General features: G+C 45.6%; 1 protein-coding gene across 7 annotated transcripts in view; it reads right to left on the bottom strand.

Annotated features, from left to right (window-relative positions):
* Positions 1 to 24,266, bottom strand: part of Lsm14a (LSM14A mRNA processing body assembly factor) — a 101,986-nt gene that overhangs the window by 34,076 nt on the left and 43,644 nt on the right. For 4 of the 7 annotated variants that reach the window (XM_076577767.1, XM_076577772.1, XM_076577770.1 and 1 more), the window contains exon 1: positions 11,062 to 11,622. The exons of 1 other annotated variant lie outside the window; for it this stretch is intronic. In XM_076577767.1, coding sequence (XP_076433882.1) covers positions 11,062 to 11,182 — 121 coding nt within the window. In that variant the 5' untranslated portion in view covers positions 11,183 to 11,622. Of the gene's footprint in view, positions 1 to 11,061; positions 11,623 to 24,266 lie in introns of those variants that run through there. 2 more of the 7 variants (XM_076577778.1, XM_076577777.1) reach the window with 2 other exon arrangements.

Below are 24,266 nucleotides of genomic sequence, written 5' to 3'. Positions count from 1 at the left end.
AAAATTTGTAACTATAATTTCAAACTACATAAACCTGAAAAAGGAGGCAAGAAAGAAAAACAAACACACTTAATATGTATGTTTTATCATATTTTATAATATGATAATATTTTATCTTAGGCATAGAGAAGCCGGTTTTACTCATCAGTGTCTTAGAAAACTACTAACATCTATGAAGTCTTCCTGAATGTTGCACATATGACAAGATCCATTTATATGTAACTTTAGGGGACCAAGGATTCTGTGAAATCTACTCATGAACTCCATGTTAAGAATCTACGCCGGTTGTGGTGGCGCGCACCGGTAGGATTTGCTGAAGGAGGCAGAGGCAGGAGGATCTTGAGTTCGAGGCCAGCCTGGACTACACATTTAAAAATAATACTGCCCATGTTTAAGGAAGGAAGCTTTGAGCTTTCGTGGTTATACTCTCTTCAAACTCCAATGGAGATCATGAGGGGGGTCACTAGCGATCTCAGAGCAATAACAATTTAAAAGTTTGGGGGTGGGAAGGCAGAAGTGTGGCCCTCTGTCCTGTACAATAAAGTTCTGAAGTATACTGCCAAAAAAAAAAAAAAAAAAAAAAAAAAAAAAAAAAAAAAAAAAAAGAATCTACTAGATTAGGCTAGAGAGATGGCTCACTGGGTAAGAGCACTTGTTGCTCTTGCAGAGGACCTGGGTTCCTAGCACATGGCTGACTCACGACCATTTGTAACTTGGATGAGGATCCAAGACCTTCTTCTAACTTTGACACCAGGCACACCTGTGATGCATATAGATACATGCAGGCAAAATTGACAATAAGCTGGGGATTTCAGTATAACTGTTTGAAATGTAGCTTTCTAAAATACAGTTCTGAATCAGGAATCCAATCAGTATAATTTACATATTAAAAGCAAAGGGAATTGGGACTGTAGCTCAGTGGTGGAGTTCAAGGTCCTGGGCTTGATTTTGGGCTCTGTAAGGAAATACCAGACTAAAAACAAAGGAGAGTGGATAGACTAAACAGATACAAAGAAACTTTAGGATGATGGAATTGTTGCAAAACCAGATTCCAGTTCTGTTTCCTATTTTACTAAGATGGGAGGAGCCCCAGCTGTACATTCCTGCCACCATGGAGACACCTGCTATCTCACCTTTCCCTGAACTATAAGCCAATAAGCCCTTCTAAGGGAAGAGGTGATGGCTGTGTGACTCTTACTGCCTCACACTTAAAATGGGTCAATTTTACAGCATGTAAACTATAGACAACGAAGCTGCTAAAAAGGGAAGAGAAAAATTACAGTTGCCAAATTGTACTTAATACAATTTAAGGTAGTTGGGTGTGATGGTAAACACTTATAACCCCCAGCATCCACGAAGAAGCAAGCTGATCAAGGCAGGTTCAATGCCATCCTGATCTTCAAGTTCCTAGCTAGGGTTATATAATGAGACCCAAAACAAACAAAAAACCACAAGACAAAAACAACACACTGACTAATTCCTACTATCAAAATGCAGCTTACTAGGAGAGGAACACACTAGGCACAGTTGTCTCAGCATCCAGTGTGTCTATCTTCATTACAGTCCATCTGCTCTCGAGCGTGCCTAGGTTCTCTGTAACCAGTTTTATTATTTTACCATCTCCAGTGAACTAGAAAGTAACCAGTCATATAAAGGAAGAAAGGACTTGCTGGTCTGAGCACTGTCTGAATAAACTCTAGTTTTTAGCTCTGTCTATACCCTCAACTACTTCATAGTATTCTAGTTTCCTTGTATGCCAATTCTGAGCCTTTCAGGGGCTCAGGGTACAGATCAGATTACTTCTTGGCTTTATCCACCACTGACTTAGCTTACAGGTACAATTCTATTAAGAATCTGTCCTTTAAACTCATTTGCTTGCTGTTCGGCCTCCAAGATTTTTTAATATCTCTTTTCCAAATGTACTTGGTCTTTACTTGGTCTTTTGTTCATCTTGTGCATTTTTGATAGGAATTATCAACAGGAAGAAAAAGTAAAAAAAAAAAAAAAAAAGTCTAATTTGCTATCCTTCCCCAGCAGTCAACATTTAACCTAGACTTTTTTTTTTTTTTTTTTTTTTGAGACAGGGTCCATGTAGTCCTAGAACTCACAGAGATCCACCTGCCTCTACCTCCGGAGTGCTGGGATTAACGGCCTAATACTGACTTTGTAAGCTGCTTTCAGTTGGGCATTCCTTCTTGTTCGGTACTTTATTTTAATCTCCCAAATGATACAACCAAGAAAAATAGAAGTGCAATTGGAGAAGAAAACATCGAGGAGAGCAGAACTGATCAAAGTGCCCGAGTAGAAGGGTGGAGGTGGTTTGTCTCTTACTGACCAGCAGGCATGTTATGTGTGCACACACATGTGCCACACACTGCATGAAGTCAGAGGACAATCTGCAGGAGCTGGTTCTCTCCTTCCGCCCTGTGGGTTCCAGGTTATAGGTAAATGACTCAGGTCATCATCACATCAGGCTTTTCAGCAAGTGACTTTTATAGACCCACCTTAGTGGTTCTATTATTTTTAAGCTGATACATAAGAACACAGAAACTGTACCTATCAATGGGGTGCCATGTGATATTTTGTTACATGGATCTGCACTGTGTAATGTTTAAGTCAGGTTTAACATACTTGTCCCCTTACCTTTATTCCTTTATTGCCAAACTTCCAAAATCCTTACTTCTAGTCCTTTGAGATTTATAACACGGTAACTGTTATCTACTGCATTTTGCCTGCTGCTCTTTGCTGAGTCAAAAAACAAGCAAACAGACTGAAGGTAAAAATGGGGTAGAAAGTGTTGAAGGCCTCAAGAAAAGAGAAGGAACACAGGAGCCCCACAGGAAAGAGGAGAGGATAGAAATACAGCATGACTCCTAGGAGAAGTGGCTAAGACTGCTGAGGTCAGTGAATCCAAGTCAATTCAGAGTGAAGCCGGTTATATAACGAGGGCTGTGAGATCTGCAAGGTCCTATGTACAAGAGCACAAGAGAGATGTAGGGTGTGGAGTGAGGAGGGTACAATACTCTGTAATGACTGCTCATGGAACTTAAACAGGATAAAGACAGTGAAATGATGAGTGAGAATGAGAGGCATCAAAAGACTATCACAACAAGAAACTGTAAGCTGAATGGATGACAGAAGTTGGGGTTTAGCTACTAAGCACTTAAAAATGCTTTGCTACTTCATTAAGCACTGACTCTAAGCTGATTACTTTTATGCAACACTTCATGTAATTATCAGGAAGAGTAAAAGGTAGGCATTACATTCTCACAGGAAAAGTTACAAATGCAAAAACACTTGGCCATGGCAAGTACTCTCTCTTTACTCCAATAATCCTGTTGGGTCGTATGTTCTTCCAAAAACACACAAAACTAGAGTAAGCCTGACCAACTCACACTTTATCTACACAATATATGAAAGAAAATAAGGGCAAAGTGTTCCTGGAGAAGAATGAAGTTCAACTACCTGTACTTGCTGCGGTTCGTACTGAAGCACTGAGTTAAATACAGCTCTTGCTGTTACCCTAAGTCAGTAAAGTTTCTCTACTGTTATTTCATTTCCCTCCTCTATTTTTCTTCCTGGCATACACTGTTTTCAGTATTAGAATACAGAAAGTCATGGCTCATCTTATGCCTCTTCCAAGAAAAAACAAAAACAAAACAAACAAACAAACAAAAAAACGCAAGTTAAGACTCTTAGAAGTCTGTATTTCAGTGGCTTGTATAGCAGCAACAACAAAGATGTTTTTTTTTAAGCCTTAGTTCAGGCAACCTCACTAAATAGGGCAAACAAAAGAAATCAGGGCTTTAAATTTCATGAGATCTTTGTTGTTCCAGGCAGCAACTTTGTGAGTTGTTTTCCACCATCAAGTTGTGGCCAGGCATGATGGTGCACACTGTTAATTTCAGCACCCGTGAGGCAGAGGCAGGTGAGCTCATGAATTTGAGGGCAGTGTTAAGTGTCAGGTCAGCCAGGCTCCACAGAAAGACCCTATCTCAAAATAGGTCAATGAGGTGCCTCATCGGCACTTCCAATGCTCCTGCTCACTCCATTAGGATGGTGGTTTATGACTATGTGGTCCATGAACAATCAAGAAGGGTAAACTAAGACAGTGGACAAGACCCACAGATGATGAAAGACTGTTAACAGTTTACCACCTTTGTATATGACCCAAATCCCTTGAAAGTTTAAGGGCAACTCATCTAAAAACTACTGACTTGCCATTCTTTTTCTATTCTCTTCCTTCTGCAATGGCGTCCTGAATGATTCCCCAGGGATAGCTAACTAAACATACAAGAATTTCTTCATTTATATAAAAATTTCCCTCAGCCAGGTAGCATTGGCACACACCTTTAATCCCAGCACTGAGAGGCAGAGCCAGGAGGATCTCTGTGAATTCGAGGCCAGCCTAGTCTACAGAGTAAGCTCCAGGACAGGCACCAAAACTACACAGAGAAACCCTGTCTCAAAAAACAAAACAACAACAATAACAAAAATTTCCTCCTTCAGCACACCGGGTTTATTAAATGTATTCATCCACAAGTGAAGTGCAAACAGACTGGAATTTTTCCACAAATTATGTATGCCTGTTACTTGCTTTATTAGTTTTCTTCAACATCCTTGCTTGATTCTTCTAAGTGAAAACTTAAGTCACAGAGTAAAAGTTTACTTCCCTAACAATGTCTACTTGTTATAAAATTCCCTCTTTTACATATCCACTCATGCAAATTTCTCAATACTCCCATTTAGGGGTTTTAAATTAATTTTAAAAAATTTTATGTGTATGGATGGTTTACCTGCATGTATGTGTGTTATGTGTACCCTACACATGCAGTCCCTTGGAAGCCAGAAGAGGGAGTCAGATCTCCAGAGACTGGAGTTCCAGATGGCTGTAACTGCCAAGTGAATGCTAAGAAGGGAACTCAGGTCCTCGGGAGAACAGCTAGTGCTTCTAACCACCAAGCCATCTCTCCAGCCCCAGATGTTTTAATTTTAAAGGAGTTAACACAGGACTACAAACTGCAGGAGCTGCTGAAACCACCATGACCTAGATTATCTACAAACACACTTAAAAGCAGCTGCCAATGTCTTTTCAGATCACCTTTTAAGACTTTCTGACATTCACCTAGGCTGTTAGGATCAAAGGCCATCAAGCTTATCTGGACTTCATCCCTAGAAGGGAGCTAATTTATGAAATCTCTAGCAGAACACAAGGGAAACCAACCATTACCAGTTCCTCCCCATCAGGCTTTCACTTTCTTATTATTGTGGGATATACAACTAATTACCAAAACTGGAATGCTTTTAATAATGACACTAAAACAGGCATAAATGATGACTTTCTACCAGGCAAAGCCACAGATATGGCCACCCTAATTTTTTTTTCCCCCTGAGACAGGGTTTCTCTGTATAGTTTTGGTGCCTGTCCTGGATGGATCTTGCTCTGTAGACCAGGCTGGCTTTGAACTTACAGAGATCCGCCTGGCTCTGCCACCCAAGCGCTGGGATTAAAGGCGTGCGCTGCCGCCACCACCACCTCCCAGCCATGTCGCAAATCTTAATGAGTGTTTTACGCTCATCGGAGATTGGGATTAAAGGCAAGTGCCACCAAGCCCGGCTTAGTCACTCTAATTCTATACCATACCAAATGTTAACTAGCCACATTTCAAAAGAATCGTGTAGTTTCTCACACACACACACACACACACACCCATTATATTATAATGTATATATTATATACACACACACACATAACATAATGTATATATTATAATATAATAATATATTATATACAACATATTATTATATTATAGTGTATATATTATACATTATAGCCATGTAAAAGACCTAAATTATAGTACAGACCATAAAAGTCAAGTGACTCTTTTACTGAAGTTAAAGATCTAAACATTTTATGCTATATACAAAATCAGTATCAGGTACCTTTTAGACCTAAATGTAAAGAGAAAAAAAAAGATGAAGTACCACAGCATTGGATTAAAGAAAAAGGCATTATTAACATGGATAAATAAGAAAAGAAACACCACCCAACTAGCCCTAAAGAAAGGCCTGATAAACATGTCTAAATTAAAATGAGGAAATATATACAATAAAACCATCACATGGGAAAAGGTATTAGTAATATATACATTCATCAAAGGGTTTATATTTAGAACTCAAACTCCAGAGACTAACTCCAGTGATAAATTTCAAAGGCTTTAACTTAAGGAAAGATAAACATCAAATGGCTTAGCTATGGAAAGACCTTTAAAACTCATTAGTAGCCAGAGAAATAGGGACTAAAACCACATTCAAGGGCCGAGGATGGCTCAGTGGGTAAGAGCATGTCTGACTCTCAGTATTCATTCGAGGTAGCTTACAACCATCTGTAACTCCAGCTTCTGCCCTCTGTGGGCATCTGCATTCACGTGCACATAACTTCCTACACATTCGTCTAATTAATAACAAAAAATAAAACCATTGGGGTTGGGGATTTAGCTCAGTGGTAGAGCGCTTGCCTAGCAAGTGCAAGGCCCTGGGTTCCGTCCTCAGTTCTGGAAAATAAAATAAAACCACATTGAACTACCTACCCACCAGACTGGCAAGAATAATAAATATAGAGCATTCAGTATTGTTGTTGGTGATACATATGAACAACTAGAATTCTTACTACTGAAATAAAAACTAGTAAGCACCTACTAGAAAAACCTGCTTTGCATTACTTAGTAAAGACATACACTTCCTGTGCTCCTGCAATTCAAATTCTAAGTATGTCCCCCAAAAGATTTCAACACATCAGTGCATTTAAACACTAATTTTCCTAAAAGCATTGTTCTGAATAGCCCCAAGCTATAAACAAACTAAGTGTTAACTGTCAAATATCCAAACCTGTAGGAAGGTTAAAGGCCAAAGTAAGAGAGTCTATCTACACAAAGTTCTAACTGCTGTGCTCATACCGGCTGAGCCATTTCTCCAGCTCCTTATAACTTGTAAAAATTATGTGGGGGGCTGGAGAATGGCTCAGGGCATGGTTAAGAGCATAGCTGTTCTTTCAGAACTCACCACCACTTGGAATTCCAGTCCCACCAGGCATGCATGTGGTGCACAGACACATATGCAAGCAAAACATCCATACTCTTAAACATATTAAATTTATGTTGTGTGTACATGTGGAGGTTGGAGGACAATCTGCTGGCGTTGGCGCTCTCCTTCCATGAGAGTCCTAAGAACTGAATTCCAGCTGTCAGCCATCTCACAGGCTTTAGTTACCCACCCCCCAACTTCTCATTTTGAAAATGGAGGTGTTAAATACTGGACATTAAGGAAAAAAATCATATATCAATATATAGATTAGCCGGGCGGTGGTGGCGCACGCCTTTAATCCCAGCACTTGGGAGGCAGAGCCAGGAGGATCTCTGTGAGTTCAAGGCCAGCCTGGGCTACCAAGTGAGTTCCAGGAAAGGCGCAAAGCTACACAGAGAAACCCTGTCTCGAAAAACCAAAAAAAAAAAAAAGATTAAATAACAATGTTATAAATTAAATAATCAGAATTTATTACAAACTGGTAAAATGCCTAATATTTTATCTTAATAAATTGTTTCGTTAAAGAGACACTTTTTTTTTATTAAAAATTTGGGTCATTAAAGGTTTTATTAAGGTTAAAGTATAAAAGGATAGGTTTACAATTTAGAAATATTTAATACATTCAAAATATTAAAAATATACTGTAATGGCTCAAGTCTATAATCCTGGAGACCCCCTACGTCAAAACACCCAAAAGGGTTGGGCATGGGGGCTTACTCCTGCAGTACCAATACTTGGTGAGCAGGGGCCAAAGAATCGCTTACACTCAGGCCAGTCTGAGTTACGTAGAGTTCTAGATTTCCTCAGGCAAACCAAATGACCAACAGACCAACCCAGAGGAAATAGGAAAAAGAAATCTCAAAAACTTTTTGGCTCACCCATTAAAAAAAGTGCATACTGCTCTTCCACCAGAGGACCTGAGTTAGATTCCCAGCACTGACAGGTGGGTCCCAACCGCCTGTAATTCCAGCTCAAGATGGGGCTAATGGATCTGACACCTGTGGCTTCTGTCAGTCTCTGTACTCACAAGTGCTTATCACCACACAGACCACACACATATAAATAAATAAAAATAATAAAAGTTACTATCCCGACGGGCAGTGGTGGCGCACGCCTTTAATCCCAGCACTTGGGAGGCAGAGCCAGGAAGATCTCTGTGAGTTCAAGGCCAGCCTGGTCTACAGAGTGAGATCCAGGGCAGCCACCAAACCTACACAGAGAAAGCCTGTCTAAAAACACAAAACAAAACAAAACAAAAGTTACTATCCCTTATAATCAATCCCAGCACCTAGGTGGTGGCTAGAAGACTAGGTGTTCAGAGTGGAAGCTGATCAATACTTCAAAGTCACCCTTGACTGTATGTCCAGTCTGAAGCCAGCCCAACTACGTGAGACTCAAATAAACAAACTCCCAGACCTCTACAAAAACACCTTAAGGAGAAATACTGTTCTCAACCAGTATCTAGATCACTTGGTGAGAGCACCAAGAACTTGAGAGCTTTTCCCACACTTGAATAAAATCATTAAAACCGATCCTATGAAGCAAAATCTCCATCAGTAAGAAGCAGATAAAAAAGCATCTAGGTCAAGCTTTCTCGTTTGTTTTTGAGGCAGGGTCTCACTATGTAGTTCTGTTGGCCTAGAACTCCCTAAATAGACCAGGCAGGCCTGGAACTCAAATCCACCTGCCACTAACTCTTAATGCTGGGAAAAAGACCTGTGCTACCATGACCAGCTTCACACCATTGGTCAGGTCCTAATTACTAAAGAGAATCATACATCCTCAAGTATACTGAGTGTCTAAAAAGATGAAAGCAGGCTCTTTAACAGGCAATGTGTGACAGCACACCACAAAGCAAAGAGGAAGCTTTGGGGTGTTCCTTGGCTTTTCAGTTGTCTTTTCTGAGAGGGTTTCTTGTATACCAGGCAAATCTTGAATGTCTGAATTCCTGCCTCCACCTCCCTAGTGGAATTATAGGCATGCATCACCAACCACCCACGACAACCAGCTTTTATCACTGGGGACTGAACCCAGGGCGGGCGGGCTGGCTGGCTCGCCCTATCTATCTATCTATCTATCTATCTATCTATCTATCTATCTATCTATCTATCTATCTATCTAGGTTTTTCCAGACTGAACCCAGGGCTTGCTTGCTTGCTTGCTTTATTTATTTATTTTGGTTTTTCCAGACTGAACCCAGGGCTTGCTTTATTTATTTATTCATTCATTCATTCATTCATTCATTCATTCATTCATTCATTCATTTTGGTTTTTCCAGATAGGGGTTCTCTGTCTAGATTTGTACCTTTCCTGGAATCACTCTGTAGTCCAGGCGGGCCTCACACACAGAGATCCGCCTGCCTCTGTCTCCCAAGAGCTAGGATTAAAGGCCTGCGCCACCACTGCCCGGCTGAACCCAGGGTTTTATGCATGATAAGCAAGCACAATATCAACTGAGATACCTGTATTTATCTGCTTTTTAAGATGACCTGCCTGTACTGCTTAAGCAGGCCCAAAGTTCCTTAGTTCACAAAGCCTTTGGAATAGCTGGGACTACAGCCAAGTGTCACAGCACCAGGCTTCATACTGCTTTTTAGAAAACAGACTTTTTAAGTGTCTGATTCAAGAATGTTTTAAAAGTAAATTGCCAAAAGTTACACAAGTATCACTACAATTCAATTGTGGGAAATATCACCCTACTCCTCTATAGTGTACCTTTTTAGCGTTTTCGTGGTATTGAGGAGGGAATCCAGATCTCCCACTTTCTAGGCCAGAGCTCTTGCCAATCGGACCGAACCCCTAATCTCTATCAGGTATGGTTCAACAACATAAAAAATTTTCTTACCTAGGTCGATTTGTCCCAAAACAAATACTGTTTAAAGGGTCTACCAAAACATCTCAAAAACCGGGTCATTAAAACTTGTTTGGTACTGTGGAACGACTCTCCCATTCAGCTAATGATTTGACACGATCTGAGATTCAGAACCTTCCTATCCCCAAACCTCTTATCCTAGTGGACGCAGTTCTCATGGTGAGAAAATACTTCTCCCGAGTATTACAAATCGTCGTAGGACTTCCTCTAAGATCAGACGTTCAAGTTTATTTTCTTTCCGCTTTCTTGGCAAAGGCCCAGCACGTGTGAATCGAAACACAACCCAGATCGTCCGGACGCTACAGGCTATCGGGTAGGGTGGTCCCCCCTCTTTAACACAACTCCCTCTCCCCGAGGAACACGCACAGCAGAGCCGGTGAGCGCTCCATAATACTCGATCTGAATTGGGCACAAGAGTCCCGGATCATCAAACTTGAACTTTCCTTTCTACCAAGGTTCCAGAAAAGAGGCCCGTGGGGACAGCAAGCAAGCATTTTAACGTGTACCCTACAGAGAGGGTTGCACACGAATTCCCGTTGAACAGGTAACAATCACGGAGGAGACAAACCGGATGCGATCGGCTCGACCGTACCAATGGCCTTCCGCGATCACACGTCTGCGGCGCAAACCCAAAGTTTTGAGCTCATTACTTGGTACTTCACTCGAGCACCATCGCAACCAGCCGAGAAGAAGAACGCTGAGAGGGCGGGGGAGAGGGTACCGGGGAATCCACACATCGCATTCAACTCAAGGTAGGCGGAAAAATTCTTGGACTCCTCCGGCTTTGTTCGGCGGTTCAGAAGACTGAAAGACCGAATTTCGGTCTTGGAAGCCACGAACCTGGGTGTGTTCTCCGGCTGGTTCCCGGGACTTCAGCACCGCCCCGCCCCGGGCGCCGCGCACTCGTCCCCGGAGTTCCCCGGATGGAAGGCGCGGGGCTCCGGGGAAGGAAGCAGCCGGGGGGACCGGGAGAGGCCGCGCCCCGGCCCTCGGTGCTCGGGGGCCCGGGAGCGGCCTCCCCCGCGGCTCGCAGAGGGAGAAGAGCGCGAAGGCCGCGCGGGGCGCCCGGGCCGCGCTCCCCAGCCCCGGGGCCCGCCCCGCCGTACCTTTGGCGAGGGCTACGGTGGAGTTCTCGGTGTCGATGGTGTAGAGGATGCCCTCGTAGCGGATCTCCGCCTTGGAGATGAGGCTGATCTTGCTGCCGATGTAAGGAGTGCCCCCGCTCATGGCGACGCCGCCGTCGTCGCTCGCACTCACTCAGGCAGATCCCGCGCTGCGCTCGCCGCTCCACACGCCCGCCCGCTCGCTCGGCACCTCACAGCAGCCGCCTCAGAACCAACATGGCGGCCGCGCCGGCTCCGCTACCCTCCCCCAGCCTCCCGCCCTCAAACCGCGGCGCGGCGGCGGCGGCGGCGGCAGCGGCGGCGGCGCGGAGCATGCTGGGAGGGCGAGGCCGCGCTCCCTCTCGCGAGACTCGGCGAGCCACGGCCCGCTCCCGGCTGGCTTTTTTTTCCGCGGCGGCCCGAGGTCCCGTGGATCTGGCTGCTCGCTGGCTTTCGATTCGGAGGCGGTTTCGGAGAAGCGAAAGTTTTTTTTTTCACGGCACCGAGACGCCGTGTGGCGAGCTCTCACCCCGCCTGGTGACGCTGGCTGCGGCCTCCGCCATTTCCGGGCGGGCTGTACTTTGTCACGAGCCCTGTGTCTTTGTACGCGGTCGCCGCCTAGCCCATGGCCAGCTGCCGGTCATCCGCGGGTCACCGAGCTCTCGCTGTCATGCCAGCACAGCCCTCATCGCCTACCGAGTTTCACCCCCCCCCCCCAAGGCTGCTGCTCCAGGAGGCGCTGGGACTGTCCCCAAAACTTGTTTTCCCTTCCTGCTGGGTCCAACGCTTTCCAGACGGCTTGATCCGGGCTCGTAGCTTTCAAGATGTCACTGGACACCAACAAGTCCCAAGTGTGTCTCTGCAGCTTTGATGATGTCAACTCCAGTGTCTTAACAACGATCGTCTCTCCGTGTGGGTGCCAAATTAGCATCTTAAGACTCTGGCGTCCAAAGCTGTAGCTGTGCTCGGTTTTTACCCCAAATTCGTCCCTCTAGCTTGTTCTCTGAGGTAGCTAGGAACCGGGACCATTTACTTAGCTACCAAAACCCTAACCCTGGATTGACTTCTCCTTCACCCCCACATCTGTCCTAACTGTAAATCTTGTCTGCTGGGTCTGGATCATCTCCATTCGCACAGTTCTACAAGAAGCCTCAATTACTCTGGCCAGAATTATTGGCAGTAGCCTCCTAAGAAGAATTCTCTACTTCTCTTACTCCTACTAGGTTTTTCTTAGCACAGCAGCGGGGCATCATGTTCAAGTAGCAAGAGATGGTGGACTCTTAGGCAAATCAAGTCAGATAACATCCCTCTTCTCCTCAATACTCTCCACAGATTACATGTTACGCTAACCGTCAACCACACTTCCTATCAGGACATAGATGATTTAGCTTCTTGTTACACAACTCCATGCTGTTCCAAGCATCCCTTCTTTACACAGAGCTTTCACAATTCATTACACTCCGCTGAAAGCCCTAAGAGATGATTTGTTTACAATACTGTCATGGACCTCACTTCGCACCCCTACTTGGCTTGCCCCTCCCCCACAGCACTTATCTCTCCTACTATGTCCAATCATAGGTGTGTGTCTACGTCCTCGGCTAAAATGCAAATATTTTGAGGAAGGGATGTTGTTTTTGGTCACTGCTTGCGTCATCGCGGCCAAGTGTAGCAGCTGGCACAGGACAGCCGCTGTGTAGATTTTTGCTGCCAGAATGAACAACTGGGATGAAAGCAGAGCTCAGAGCAGCAAGCAGGATGTCTGGTGAGGTGAGAGGGTGCCCAGTGATTATCTGGGTGTTCGAGTGGGGGAAGCCGGAGAGGGTAATGAGCTGTGGTGTGACTGGTGCACAATAGCTCCAAGGGTCCCTGCTTCAGTACAGAGTCAGTACCAGGGTGTGCAAAGCTTGGGCTCGGCTTGGCTTCCCATTGTAGGTCTCAGACCAGAGTTGCCTTCTCATGCTTCATAGTGAGCACATCTTTCCCATTGGCAGTTCCTATAAACCGATGATATGCGGTACTCAAATTTACATCTCCCGGCTTCTAGCGCGTGCACACACACACACACACACACACACACACACACACACACACACACCACACCCCTGCCACCTACATTGGTTTTTCTCCCATGGGGCTGGCTGGCGATAGAACTCAGGGCCTTATGCATATTAGGTAAGTGCTCCAATACAGAGCTATACTCCCTGCCCTAATCACATAGTGCATTTAATTGCCAGTCTGACAACTTCTCCGTTACTGCATCTACCTCTCCCTTCTCCCCACAAAAAACTGCCGTTACCCATGTTTCCTAGGGTGACCAGCGTCCTGTGGTTTGTGTCTGCTATAGTTTTACTGGATCTCCTAATAATTCATGTAAAATTGAGTCTCCACTGGGGCAATATTGAGAAATGGTTGTGTGTGTGTGTGTGTGTGTGTGTGTGTGTGTGTGTGTGTGTGTGTGTTTATGTAGATGCACACATGTGCCATTGTACCCAAGTACAGTGAGAAGACAACTTGCTGGAGGAAATCGGTTCTCTCCTTCACCATGTGGATCCTGGGAATCAACTCAAGCCATCCAGCTTGGCAGCAGGTAGCTCTTACCCACTCAAGCCGTCTTGCCATCTGGCTCTCACTCTCTAACCCTGGCTGTCCTAAAACTGTAGACCAGACTGGCCTTGAACTCTGCTTGAACAGAGCTCTGCCTGTCTCTGCCTCCCAAGAGCTGGGCGGCAAGTCCTCAGGTTATTGGTGGCTTCCCTCCTGGGGGGATGAGTGCAAGTCTTGAGAAATAAGTTCTTTTAAGAGCAAGATGTTAAGGCTGACCTCTCTACCTGCTGTCTGGCTTCCTGTCTCACTGTATTTCTTCCTCTTAAACATACTATATGCTCTCAGCTATGATGCCATCATGTGTGACTCACTTGGGGGGGTGGCATCTCTCACAAATGAACAGCTGATCTTGGATTTGCAGTCTTCAACAGTAAGCTAAGCCGGGCGGTGGTGGCGCACGCCTTTAATCCCAGCACTCGGGAGGCAGAGGCAGGCGGATCTCTGTGAGTTCGAGGCCAGCCTGGGCTACCAAGTGAGTTCTAGGAAAGGCGCAAAACTACACAGAGAAACCCTGTCTCGAAAAAACCAAAAAAAAAAAAAAAAAAAAAAAAAAAAAAAAAAACAGTAAGCTAAACAAATCCCTGTTTGCTTTTAAAGTACCTAGATTCAGGTATTTTGTTATAGCAACAGAATGATGCGGTATGGTGACATGCCTGTAACCCAGTATTTAGTGGCAGAGTCAGGCAGATCAAGAGTTCAAGGCCAGCCTCAGCCACATAGTGAGTTTGAACCCAGGCTATGCTACATGTGACCCCATCTTAAAACCAAAACAACGTAAGAGCAAAAACTGGCCAATACAGTATCCAGTCTTGAGAACAGGGATTCTTATCTAGGTACTCAGCAATTAATCTTGTTAATTCTACTTTGTGCTTTGCAATTTCATAGTTCATCATTATAGATGGTCTTCATGATCCTTTTGTGAAGTCAGCTTTGCTTATGATGATAGGGCTATAACAGCTTTCTTGTGGCAATGTTAGGTGTTGCATACCCTTTATTTATTATGTTGTAATAACATAATTAAGCTTTGTGTTTTTCATGTATGTGTTCATGTGTGTTCATGTGTTTGAAGGTACGTATGCATGGATGTGAGGATGTATGCTGTATGTTGAGACCAGATGTCAAAGCTGGGTATCTTTTTAAGTTGCTCTCTACCTTATTTTTTGAGACAGAGTGTAGCTAGAGTTTTTCTCCAGTCCTGCCTGGCCCATGGTCAGGACAAATCTCTCTCACCCTCCAGTCCCGCAGCCTCTCAGACCCAACCAAGTAAACACACAGAGACTTATATTACTTATAAACCGTATGGCTGTGGCAGGCTTCTTGCTAACTGTTCTTACATCTTAAATTAACCCATTTCTATAAATCTATACCTTGCCACATGGCTCGTGGCTTACCAGTATCTTACATGTTGGTACTCATGGCGGTAGCTGGCCGCTTGTCCCTGACTCAGCCTTCCTGTTCCCAGAATTCTCTTCTCTCCTTGTCCCACCTATACTTCCTGCTTGGCCAATCAACACTTTATTTATTAACCAATCAGAACAACACATTCACAGCATAGAAAACATCGCACAGCAACAGGGTCTCTTACTGCAACCTGAAATTTGCTGGTTTAACTAAACTTGCTGGTCAGCAACCCCATGTATCTGTTCTTGTATCCACCTCCCCAGTACTGGGATTATAGGGATTTACCCAATTTTCCTTTTTGGTGTGGGTCCTGGGAATTGAACTCAGGTCCTCATGCTTTCGTGGCAAGCAGTTTACCAAGTCATGGCCTGAACCCAACTTTTGTATTTTTATTCAAGTTGATAGATAAGTTCTGGTCCTGACTCTTCACATATAGGCTCTATCTCTTCACATATAGGCTCCTCCTCCTTCTTTTTTTCCTTCTTCTTTCTCTTCTTCTTCTCCTTCTTATTCTGTTTTGTTCCTTCTTTTCTACTTTCCTTTGTCTCAATATTTGTATATGGGGGGTAGCATGCATTCACACTGTGATGACTAGTTTATGTCAACTAGACAGATGTTAGAACCATGTAAAAGGAGGGAGCCTCAGTTGAGAAAATACTTCCACATGATCTTTCTGTAGGACATTTTCTTAATTAGTGATTGATGGGGAAGGGCTCAGCCCATTGTGGGTGGAGCCACCCCTGGGCTGGTAGTCCTGGGTGCTATAAGAAAGCAAGCTGAGGGAAGCCATGAATCTCTCAGTAAGCAGAATCTCTCCATGGCCTCTGCATCAGCTCCTGCCTCCAGGTTCCTGTCCTGACTTCCCTGTTACCTAGAAGTGTGAGTGAAATAAACCCTTTCCTTCCCAAGTTGCTTTTTGGTCATAGTGTTTTATCACAGCATGGTGACTCTAACTAGGAAACACAAAATCTTTTGTTGTTGTCTTGCTACACGGTCTCCCTGTGTATCCCTGACTGTTCTGGAATTTTCTATGTAGACCTTGCTGGGCGTGGACTCAAAGGGATCCACCTGCCTAGGCCTCCTGAGCACTGGGATTAAAAGCATGGATGTCCACACAGCATATATTTCTCTTTGTATGTGTGTGTATGTATGTATGTATGTATGTGTGTGTGTGGTGCTGGGCATTGAACCTGGGGCCTTAGATATGCATGCCAGGTAAGTACCACTGAGCTAATCCCCAAACCCTTGATTTCAATGATTCTTTCTGGTACTGATATTTTTTAAAAAAAATATATTTTCCTTTCCTTTTAATTGATGTATATGGGTGTTTGTCCTGCAGAACAAGTGTGTATCAAGTGTGTGCAGTGCCTGTGGAGGCCAGAAGAAGGTGTTAGATCCCTTGGGATTGGAATTAGAGACAGTTGTGAGCCACTGTGTGGTTGCTGGCAATCGAGCCCAGGTCCTCTGGAAGAGCAGCCAGTGCTCTTAACTGTTAAGCCATCTCTCCAGCCCCTCTTGTCCTGATCTTAACCAGATAGTTATCACTGTAAGTATAGTCTTTTTCGGTTCTAGAATGTGCAGTTTGCTATTTAAATTTAGCTAGGCATAGTGTTGCACAACTGTAGTTCCAGCACTTAGGAGGGCAGAGGCAGGAGAATTGTGAGTTCCAGGCCTGGCCTACAAAGTGAGACACTGCTGTCTTTTTGTTGTTGTTGTTTTTGAGACAGAGTTTCTCCGTGTAGTTTTGGTGCCTGTCCTGGATCTCACTCATTCTGTAGGCCAGGCTGGCCTCGAACTCACAGAGATCCTCCTGGCTCTGCCTCCCAAGTGCTGGGATTAAAGGCATGCGCTACCACCACCCGGCATGAGACACTGATATCTTAAGAAAAAACAACAGCCAAGCAGTGGTGGCGCATGCCTTTAATCCCAGCACTCGGGAGGCAGAGCCAGGAGGATCTCTGTGAGTTCGAGGCCAGCCTGGCCTACAGAATGAGTTCCAGGAAAGGCGAAAAGCTACACGGAGAAACTCTGTCTTGAAAAAACCAAAAAACAAAAAACAAAAAAAAAGAAAAGAAAAAACAAACAAACAAAAAACCCAAACAACAAAAAGAAGTCTAATTTCTTTCCTCCCAAAAACCTGTATCTTTTTGCCTTTGTCTGTTTAATGCTGTAATTTATTAACACATAATAAATACATGTGAAGTCATTGTTAATTCTAATATTGCAATCATAAATTGCATTTTCTTTCTTTACGTCTTTTGTTTGTTTATTTTTCAAGATAGGACTTTTCTGTGTAGTTCTGACTGTCCTGGAACTTGCTCTGTAGCCCAGGCTGGCCTTGAACTCACAGAGATCCACCTGCCTCTGCCTCCCAAGTGCTGGGAATAAAGGTGTGTGCCACCACTGCCCAGCCTTCCTTTACATCTTATGCTAGATACAGAACTAAGGTGACTGGAGTCAGTTTTTTTCCCCAGAGAGGGCAAGTCTTTTCCTTTCCTAGTCAACTAAGATGTGAGCTATTGTGTGACTTTTCCTGGGGGAGATGAACAAAAGCCTGTTCATTCATACCAGGGAGGGTGTTATCCATAGACAGAAATGACTGCACCCAAGTCTAGCTGATGAGCAAATGTTCATTTGGCTTACTCACAGGGAAACAGGCCCCAACATCATGAAAACAAGCCATCTCAAAAGCTGCATCCCTGGAGCTCCCTACTTGAGCTTTTCAGAACACTCTCCCCTCAGCAATTATTGGATGTTGGTAGAACCCTGGGGAAAGGCCTTACTCTCCAAGCTTCCTGAATCATGTAAATTTCAGGAGCTTCCTGAGATTCACGTTTGGTTAGCTAAGCCCTTTCTCTTTCCACAGAGAAAATAGTTATTACAACGGAAGTTGAGTTGGAAGTTGAACTGAGCAGGGGGTGGCTGCAGACGGTGCTGCATGCCTGTAATCTGCTTTTGGAGGCAGAAAATCTGAGGCCTTTGCTAGCCTGGGCTACACAGTGAGACTACCTAAAATGAAAAAGTAAAATCTGGGTGGGTGGGTGGCTGGGAAGGTGGCTCGGCAGTTAAGAGCACTTGTTTTTGCAGAGGACCCAGCTTTAGTTCCCAGCACCCAGGTGATGGCTAGTAACGTCCTGTAACTCCAGTTTCAGGGGATCTGATGCCCTCTTCTGACCTCAGGCACTAGGCATGTATGTGGCAAACAGATGTACATGCAGGCAAAACACTCATACACATACATCTAAAATTGTTTTAAGTCTTAAAAAAAATAGACTATGTAAAAGGAACTAGTTCCAACTTTAAAGTTTGTGTCTTAACTCAAGGATTAAGGTAAGTTGTGTGGGATATTTCTTCTGTTGTATGTTTGGGTTTTGAAAATAAATGTTTTGCCCCCAAGTCCAAGCATTCCAATTCCTTTCTTGTTGTGTGCTACGTTAACTGCAAATTTCAATTGCCAATTGAGTAATTCTGTGTGGTGTTTTCTTGTTCCTATGTGGCAGACACCCATGGCTTTCTCATTCACCCTGTCTGGGCCTCCAGTGTGGTGTAATTATCCTGAAAAGCCAAGATGTGTGAGAGCTTAGCTTGATTACTCTAATGGCACACAGTGTTTTCACAAACCTCTCAATTCCTGAATAATTATCATTATCATATTTACGTGTTTAGCCAAAAGCTTAATTGGAAGATTCCAGAACAAAACAATGCAACACAAGGAAAAAGAAACTTGCTGTCATTTTTCTTCCAAATAGAAATACTGCTAATACATACATGAAATTAAACCATCACATTGTGTAGAAGCAATCATAACACATGGCAGTCATTCCCAGCCTCTCCAGCTGTGCTCCCACAGAGGCAAAGTATGCTTAACTCTTTCTGCTGTTTCTGTTTATCATTCTCTAGATAATATGTATGCTATGCTTACATCACCAGCTCCTTTACCTTTTCAAGACTTACTTTTATTTATGTGCATGTGTGTTTTTGTGTATGCACCTGAACATGTACACAGGAGCCCAAAGAGGCCAGAGAGGGTACTGGATCTCCTGGAGCTGGAATTACAGGACATAGTGAACTGCCCGAGGCAGGTACTGGGAACTAAACTCCAGTTCTTTTTATGAAAAGCAAAGCTGGGTTGTGGCGAACGCCTTTATTCCCAGCACTTGGGACGCAGAGGCAGGAGGATCTCTTGAGTTTCAGGACAGCCAGGGTTACACAGAGAAACACTCTCTTGAAAAACAAAGAAAAGAAAATGCTGGTAGTCTCTGAGTCATCTCAACAGTCTTTTTTTTTTTTGAAACAACGCACTATGTAGCCCAGGCTGGCCTTAGGTTTGAAGCTTCTGCCCACCTGAGTAGCTGGGATTAGAGTATGTGCCACATGGACAATCACTATTAATTTCCACTGGTAATTGAAGATGTATTTCCAAGGGCATAGTGTGAAAATCCTTTCCATTCTCCAGTTACTTTTATTTGCTTTGTGTGATCCAGAGGTCCAGGCCATGTGCAACGGAAGGTGATGCCTGTCCTATAACCCATTTCTATTAATCTACGTTTTACTATGTGGCTTTTCCCTTTCTTTCATTCTGTATGTCCGATTCCCTCCATGTCTCCTTGGCGTCTCCCTGAACCTTGATTAGCTCCTCCTACTTCCTTTCTCTGCTTGGAAGTCCTGCCCATACCTTCTCTCTAGCTATTGGCTGTTCAGCTCTTTATTAAACCGATCACAGCAATCTATCTTTACACAGTGTACAAACATCCCACAAAAGGCTTGGCTGGGGTGATAGTCATGTAACCAGAAGATGTCGTCTGGCTGCTGGTAGTATCTCTGTTTGCTTTTCTTAGAGCAAGTCTTCAATGTCGAAAACTTTTCTCCAAGTCTGGTGACCAAACTGGAACACGTGAGAGCAAGATCCTGAATAACTCACCGGGGGTTCTGTGTTTGTAGTGTGCCTCATTCACTGGAGAACTTCACTAGTGAAACTCAAATGACAAATTTGTTGGGACTAATTTTTTTTTTAAGTTATCACTTTTTTTTATTTGTGTGTGTATCCATGTTAATGGGTGCCACTGTGTGCATGCCTGAAGAGGCCAGAAGAGGACACTGGGTCCCCTGGAGCTGCAGTTCCAGGAGGTTCTGAGCTGCCCAGTGTTTGTGCTAGGAACTGAGGCTCAGGTCCTCTTGACCTGGTGAGTGCTCTCGATTGCCAAGCCATCTCTCCAGCCTTCTAGTTTTTTTTTTGTTTGTGTTTCTGTTTTTTCGGTTTATTTATTTTATTTATTTTCTTGAGCTAAGCTTTCTCTATGTAGCCCTGGCTGTCCTGGAGCTCACTATGTAGACCAAGCTGGGTGAAATCCACCTGCCTGTGCCTCCAGAGTGTGGGGACTAAGGGCATGCACCACCACTCCCAGCCTCCTATCCTTATTTTTTGAGACCAGATTTCAGTATGTAGTTCAGGTTGTTCCGGAACTTGAGATCCCCTGCCTTAGCCTTCTGAGCAATAAAACTACAGTTACGCACACTTTACCCGGTCATTCAGGGGTTTTTTGGTGGGGAGGGGAGGGGGAGAAAGAACCCCTGAAAAATGTCAAGGGGTACATGTTAGGCTACCACAGGGTTGCTGTATGCGAGGGACAGCATGGGAAACGGGTTAGAGGCTTGCACGCTTTAGAATGCAGTGATTCCCGCCTCTGGAGACAGCTCGGTGCAGGGGAGTGTGGACGGCCCACCCCTTTGTTATGAATGTCAGAAACCAGGGCACATTTGACCTGGAAAGGGTTTGTGTTTGCTCTTGTGTCTGCGTGCTTTGTCAGCACGGGACTAGGGCAGGCAGAGGGCGGGCGAGTGTGGTACAAAGCACCGAATGCGCACCGTCGGAGGAGGTCCTCACTCCTAGGGCACAGTCCCCGGAGAGCCAGTTCTGCTCCAGTACACCGCTGCCACCTGGACAGGGAAGGCCGGAGCACATTTGTGTGTTAGTGATAGCTCTCGGGAGAAACACATCGACAGGATATATATAGATTTATAAGAAGAGGTTTAGGTAGGAATTGGCTCACGCGATTATAGAGGCCAAGGAATCCCACCATCTGCTGTCTGTAAAGCTGGAGAGCCAGTAAAGCACGTGGTCTAATTTATCCTGGCGCTGCGGGGCTCAGCATGGGGAAGTGTGGGAGTGGCAACCGGGGCTGAATATTGTTCTAGTTTCTGTGATGAAACACTGACTGAAAGTAACCAAGAGGAGGAATGGGTTCATTTGGTGTCTTAGTTAGGATTACTACTGCTGGGAAGAGACACCATGACCACAGCAGCTCTTAGAAAGAGAACGTTTAACTGGGGTGGCTCCCTTACAGTTCAGAGGTTCAGTCCACTATCATCATGACAGGGAGCATGGCGGTGTGCAGGCAGATGTGGTGCTGGAGCTGAGAGTCGTCCAGCTTGCCTTGCAGGAAGTTGACTGGCTGTCACACCGAGGGAAGCTTGAGCAAAAGACCTCAAAGCCCACCCCCACAGGGACACACCCCCAACAAGGCCACACCTCCCCACAGTGCCCCTCCCTTGGGGGGCCATTTTCTTTCAAACCACCACATTAGACTTGCATTTCAGATCACAATCCATCGCTGAAAGAAGTCAGGGCAGGAACCTGGAAGGAACTGGGAAGAAATGCTGCCTGCTAGCTTCTTCTCGGGTTCATGTTTAGTTAGCTACCTTTTTACACAGGACCACTTTCCTAGGGATGGTGTTGCCTCGGATGGGCTGGGCCCTCCTGCACATCTGTTAATCCTCAGCTCCCTACAGACGTACCATCCCCATAGGCTAATCTGATCCAGGCAGCACCTCTCATCGGAGCCTCTCCTTTGAGATGACTAGTCTGCGTCAAGTTGACAGTCAAACCTACTTAGACCAGGTCTGTTCTGAGAACCAGGAGCTCTGGAATCTGAAGACAGGAGAAAATGGATGTCTTACCCTGATGGGCAGGGGGGTGGGGATGAGGGAGGTGGAGAAGCAGAGCGGGAGGAGGGGGAGAGAAGAAGGGAAAGAATATGAGGAGCTAGTGAAAGGGACTTTTTCCTAGGGAGACACAACACACACTTCTACTTACCCAAAATGGAAGTCACAACATATTAAAGTAATAGTTACACCAAAGTTCAAGTTGGTGAACCTGTGAGTTGTTATTAGGGTTAGTGACAGGAACGTGGATGACTCAGAAAAGCAGCTGCATCTCTGCGAAGCACACCTCAGCGGGAGAAGCCCACATCAGCGGGAGAAGCCCACCCCAGCGGGAGAAGCCCACATCAGCGGGAGAAGCCCACCCCAGCGGGAGAAGCCCACCCCAGCGGGAGAAGCCCACCCCAGCGGGAGAGGCCCACCCCAGCGGGAGAAGCCCACCCCAGCGGGAGAAGCCCACCCCAGCGGGAGAAGCCCACATCAGCGGGAGAAGCCCACATCAGCGGGAGAAGCCCACATCAGCGGGAGAAGCCCACATCAGCGGGAGAAGCCCACCCCAGCGGGAGAAGCCCACCCCAGCGGGAGAGGCCCACCCCAGCGGGAGAGGCCCACCCCAGCGGGAGAAGCCCACCCCAGCGGGAGAAGCCCACCCCAGCGGGAGAAGCCCACCCCAGCGGGAGAAGCCCACATCAGCGGGAGAAGCCCACATCAGCGGGAGAAGCCCACCCCAGTGGGAGAGGCCCACCTCAGATGGGGAAGCCCACCCCAGCGGGAGAAGCCCACCCCAGCAGGAGAAGCCCACCCCAGCGGGAGAAGCCCACCTCAGTGGGAGAAGCCCACCCCAGCGGGAGAAGCCCACCCCAGCGGGAGAGGCCCACCCCAGCGGGAGAGGCCCACCCCAGCGGGAGAAGCCCACCCCAGCGGGAGAAGCCCACCCCAGCGGGAGAAGCCCACCCCAGCGCGAGTCGCCTACCCAACAGCCTACGGGTGACTCCCAGTTCTCAGTACTCTCCCTCTGCAGCTCAGCTGCCCGCCCCGCCCTCAGCGGTGTTCACTTTTCTAAAGCTGTGCAGGAACCTTCAAGAATCTCCAGTTTTAGGTTGGGGATTTAGCTCAGTGGTAGAGCACTTGCCTAGCAAGTGCAAGGCCCTGGGTTCGGTCCTCAGCCCTGGAAAAAAAAAAAAAGAATCTCCAGTTTTGACTTGTCCAGACGTGACCTTTTCTTTACCTCTTAGGTCTCTTGAGGAAAGTGTCACACAGCACATACCATGCTTGTGAACCTAGCCCTGGAGGCTGAGGGAAAAGACTCAAATTCAAGGCCAGCCCACCAAAGACCTATGAGACCCTGAATCAAAGCAAAACCAAAATGTGTACCTCCATGTATATGTGTAAGAAAATGTCATAGCCAAACTCATTCTTTTACACAATTACTATTCATTGATTTTAAAAAACAAATCTCCAAAGCACAACACAAATGTCACATGAAATACCTGAGAAAATCAACTTACGAAGACATTTGATTTGGCTCCTGAGTTCAGAGATCTTAGCCAATGACTGATTGGTCCCTCTACTCTGGGCCTCTGGCAAGGCACCTCATAAAGTATAAGTGGATGGTGGAGCAATACCAGTCACTTCATGGCCAAGAAGGAAATGAGAGAAAGAAAATGGGCCTGGGTTCCACCATCCTCTTGCTTTGTTTGTTTTGAGACAGGGTTTCTCTGTGTAGCTTTGCGCCTTTCCTGGATCTCGCTCTGTAGACTAGGCTGGCCTCGAACTCACAGAGATCCTCCTGGCTCTGCCTCCCGAGTGCTGGGATTAAAGGCATGTGCCACCACTGCCCGGTTCCACCATCCTCTTGAAAGACATGTCTCCAATGACCTCAAATCCTCCCCACTGGGCCTTACCTCCTACAGACTCCACTAGTTCTAAAAAATGGCTCCTGGGGGAGCTAGCCTTCACCACATGGACCTCTGTGAGATGCTTAACTTGCAAACTCTAGCACTTGCTTTTCTATGTGGGCCTCCAGTGGGTTGGATAATGGTTGCTTACAGTGACAAAGACGCTACTCCTTTTGCTCTTACTGTTTTTAAGACAGGGTTTCTCTGTGTTGCTTTGGAGCCTGTCCTGGAACTCACTCTGTAGCCCAGGCTGGCCTCGAACTCACAGAGATCTGCCTGGCTCTGCCTCACCGAATGCTGGGATTAAAGGTGTGCGCCATCACTGCCTGGCTGGGCTATTCTTTTTTGAGACTATGTCTCAAAAAA

The sequence above is a fragment of the Peromyscus maniculatus genome, chromosome 1 (genome assembly GCF_049852395.1).
Source record: "Peromyscus maniculatus bairdii isolate BWxNUB_F1_BW_parent chromosome 1, HU_Pman_BW_mat_3.1, whole genome shotgun sequence".
NCBI classification, from domain to species: Eukaryota; Metazoa; Chordata; class Mammalia; order Rodentia; family Cricetidae; genus Peromyscus; species Peromyscus maniculatus.
Note: the sequence above shows the minus strand (reverse complement) of the source record. Positions and strands in the feature narration are given on the sequence as shown.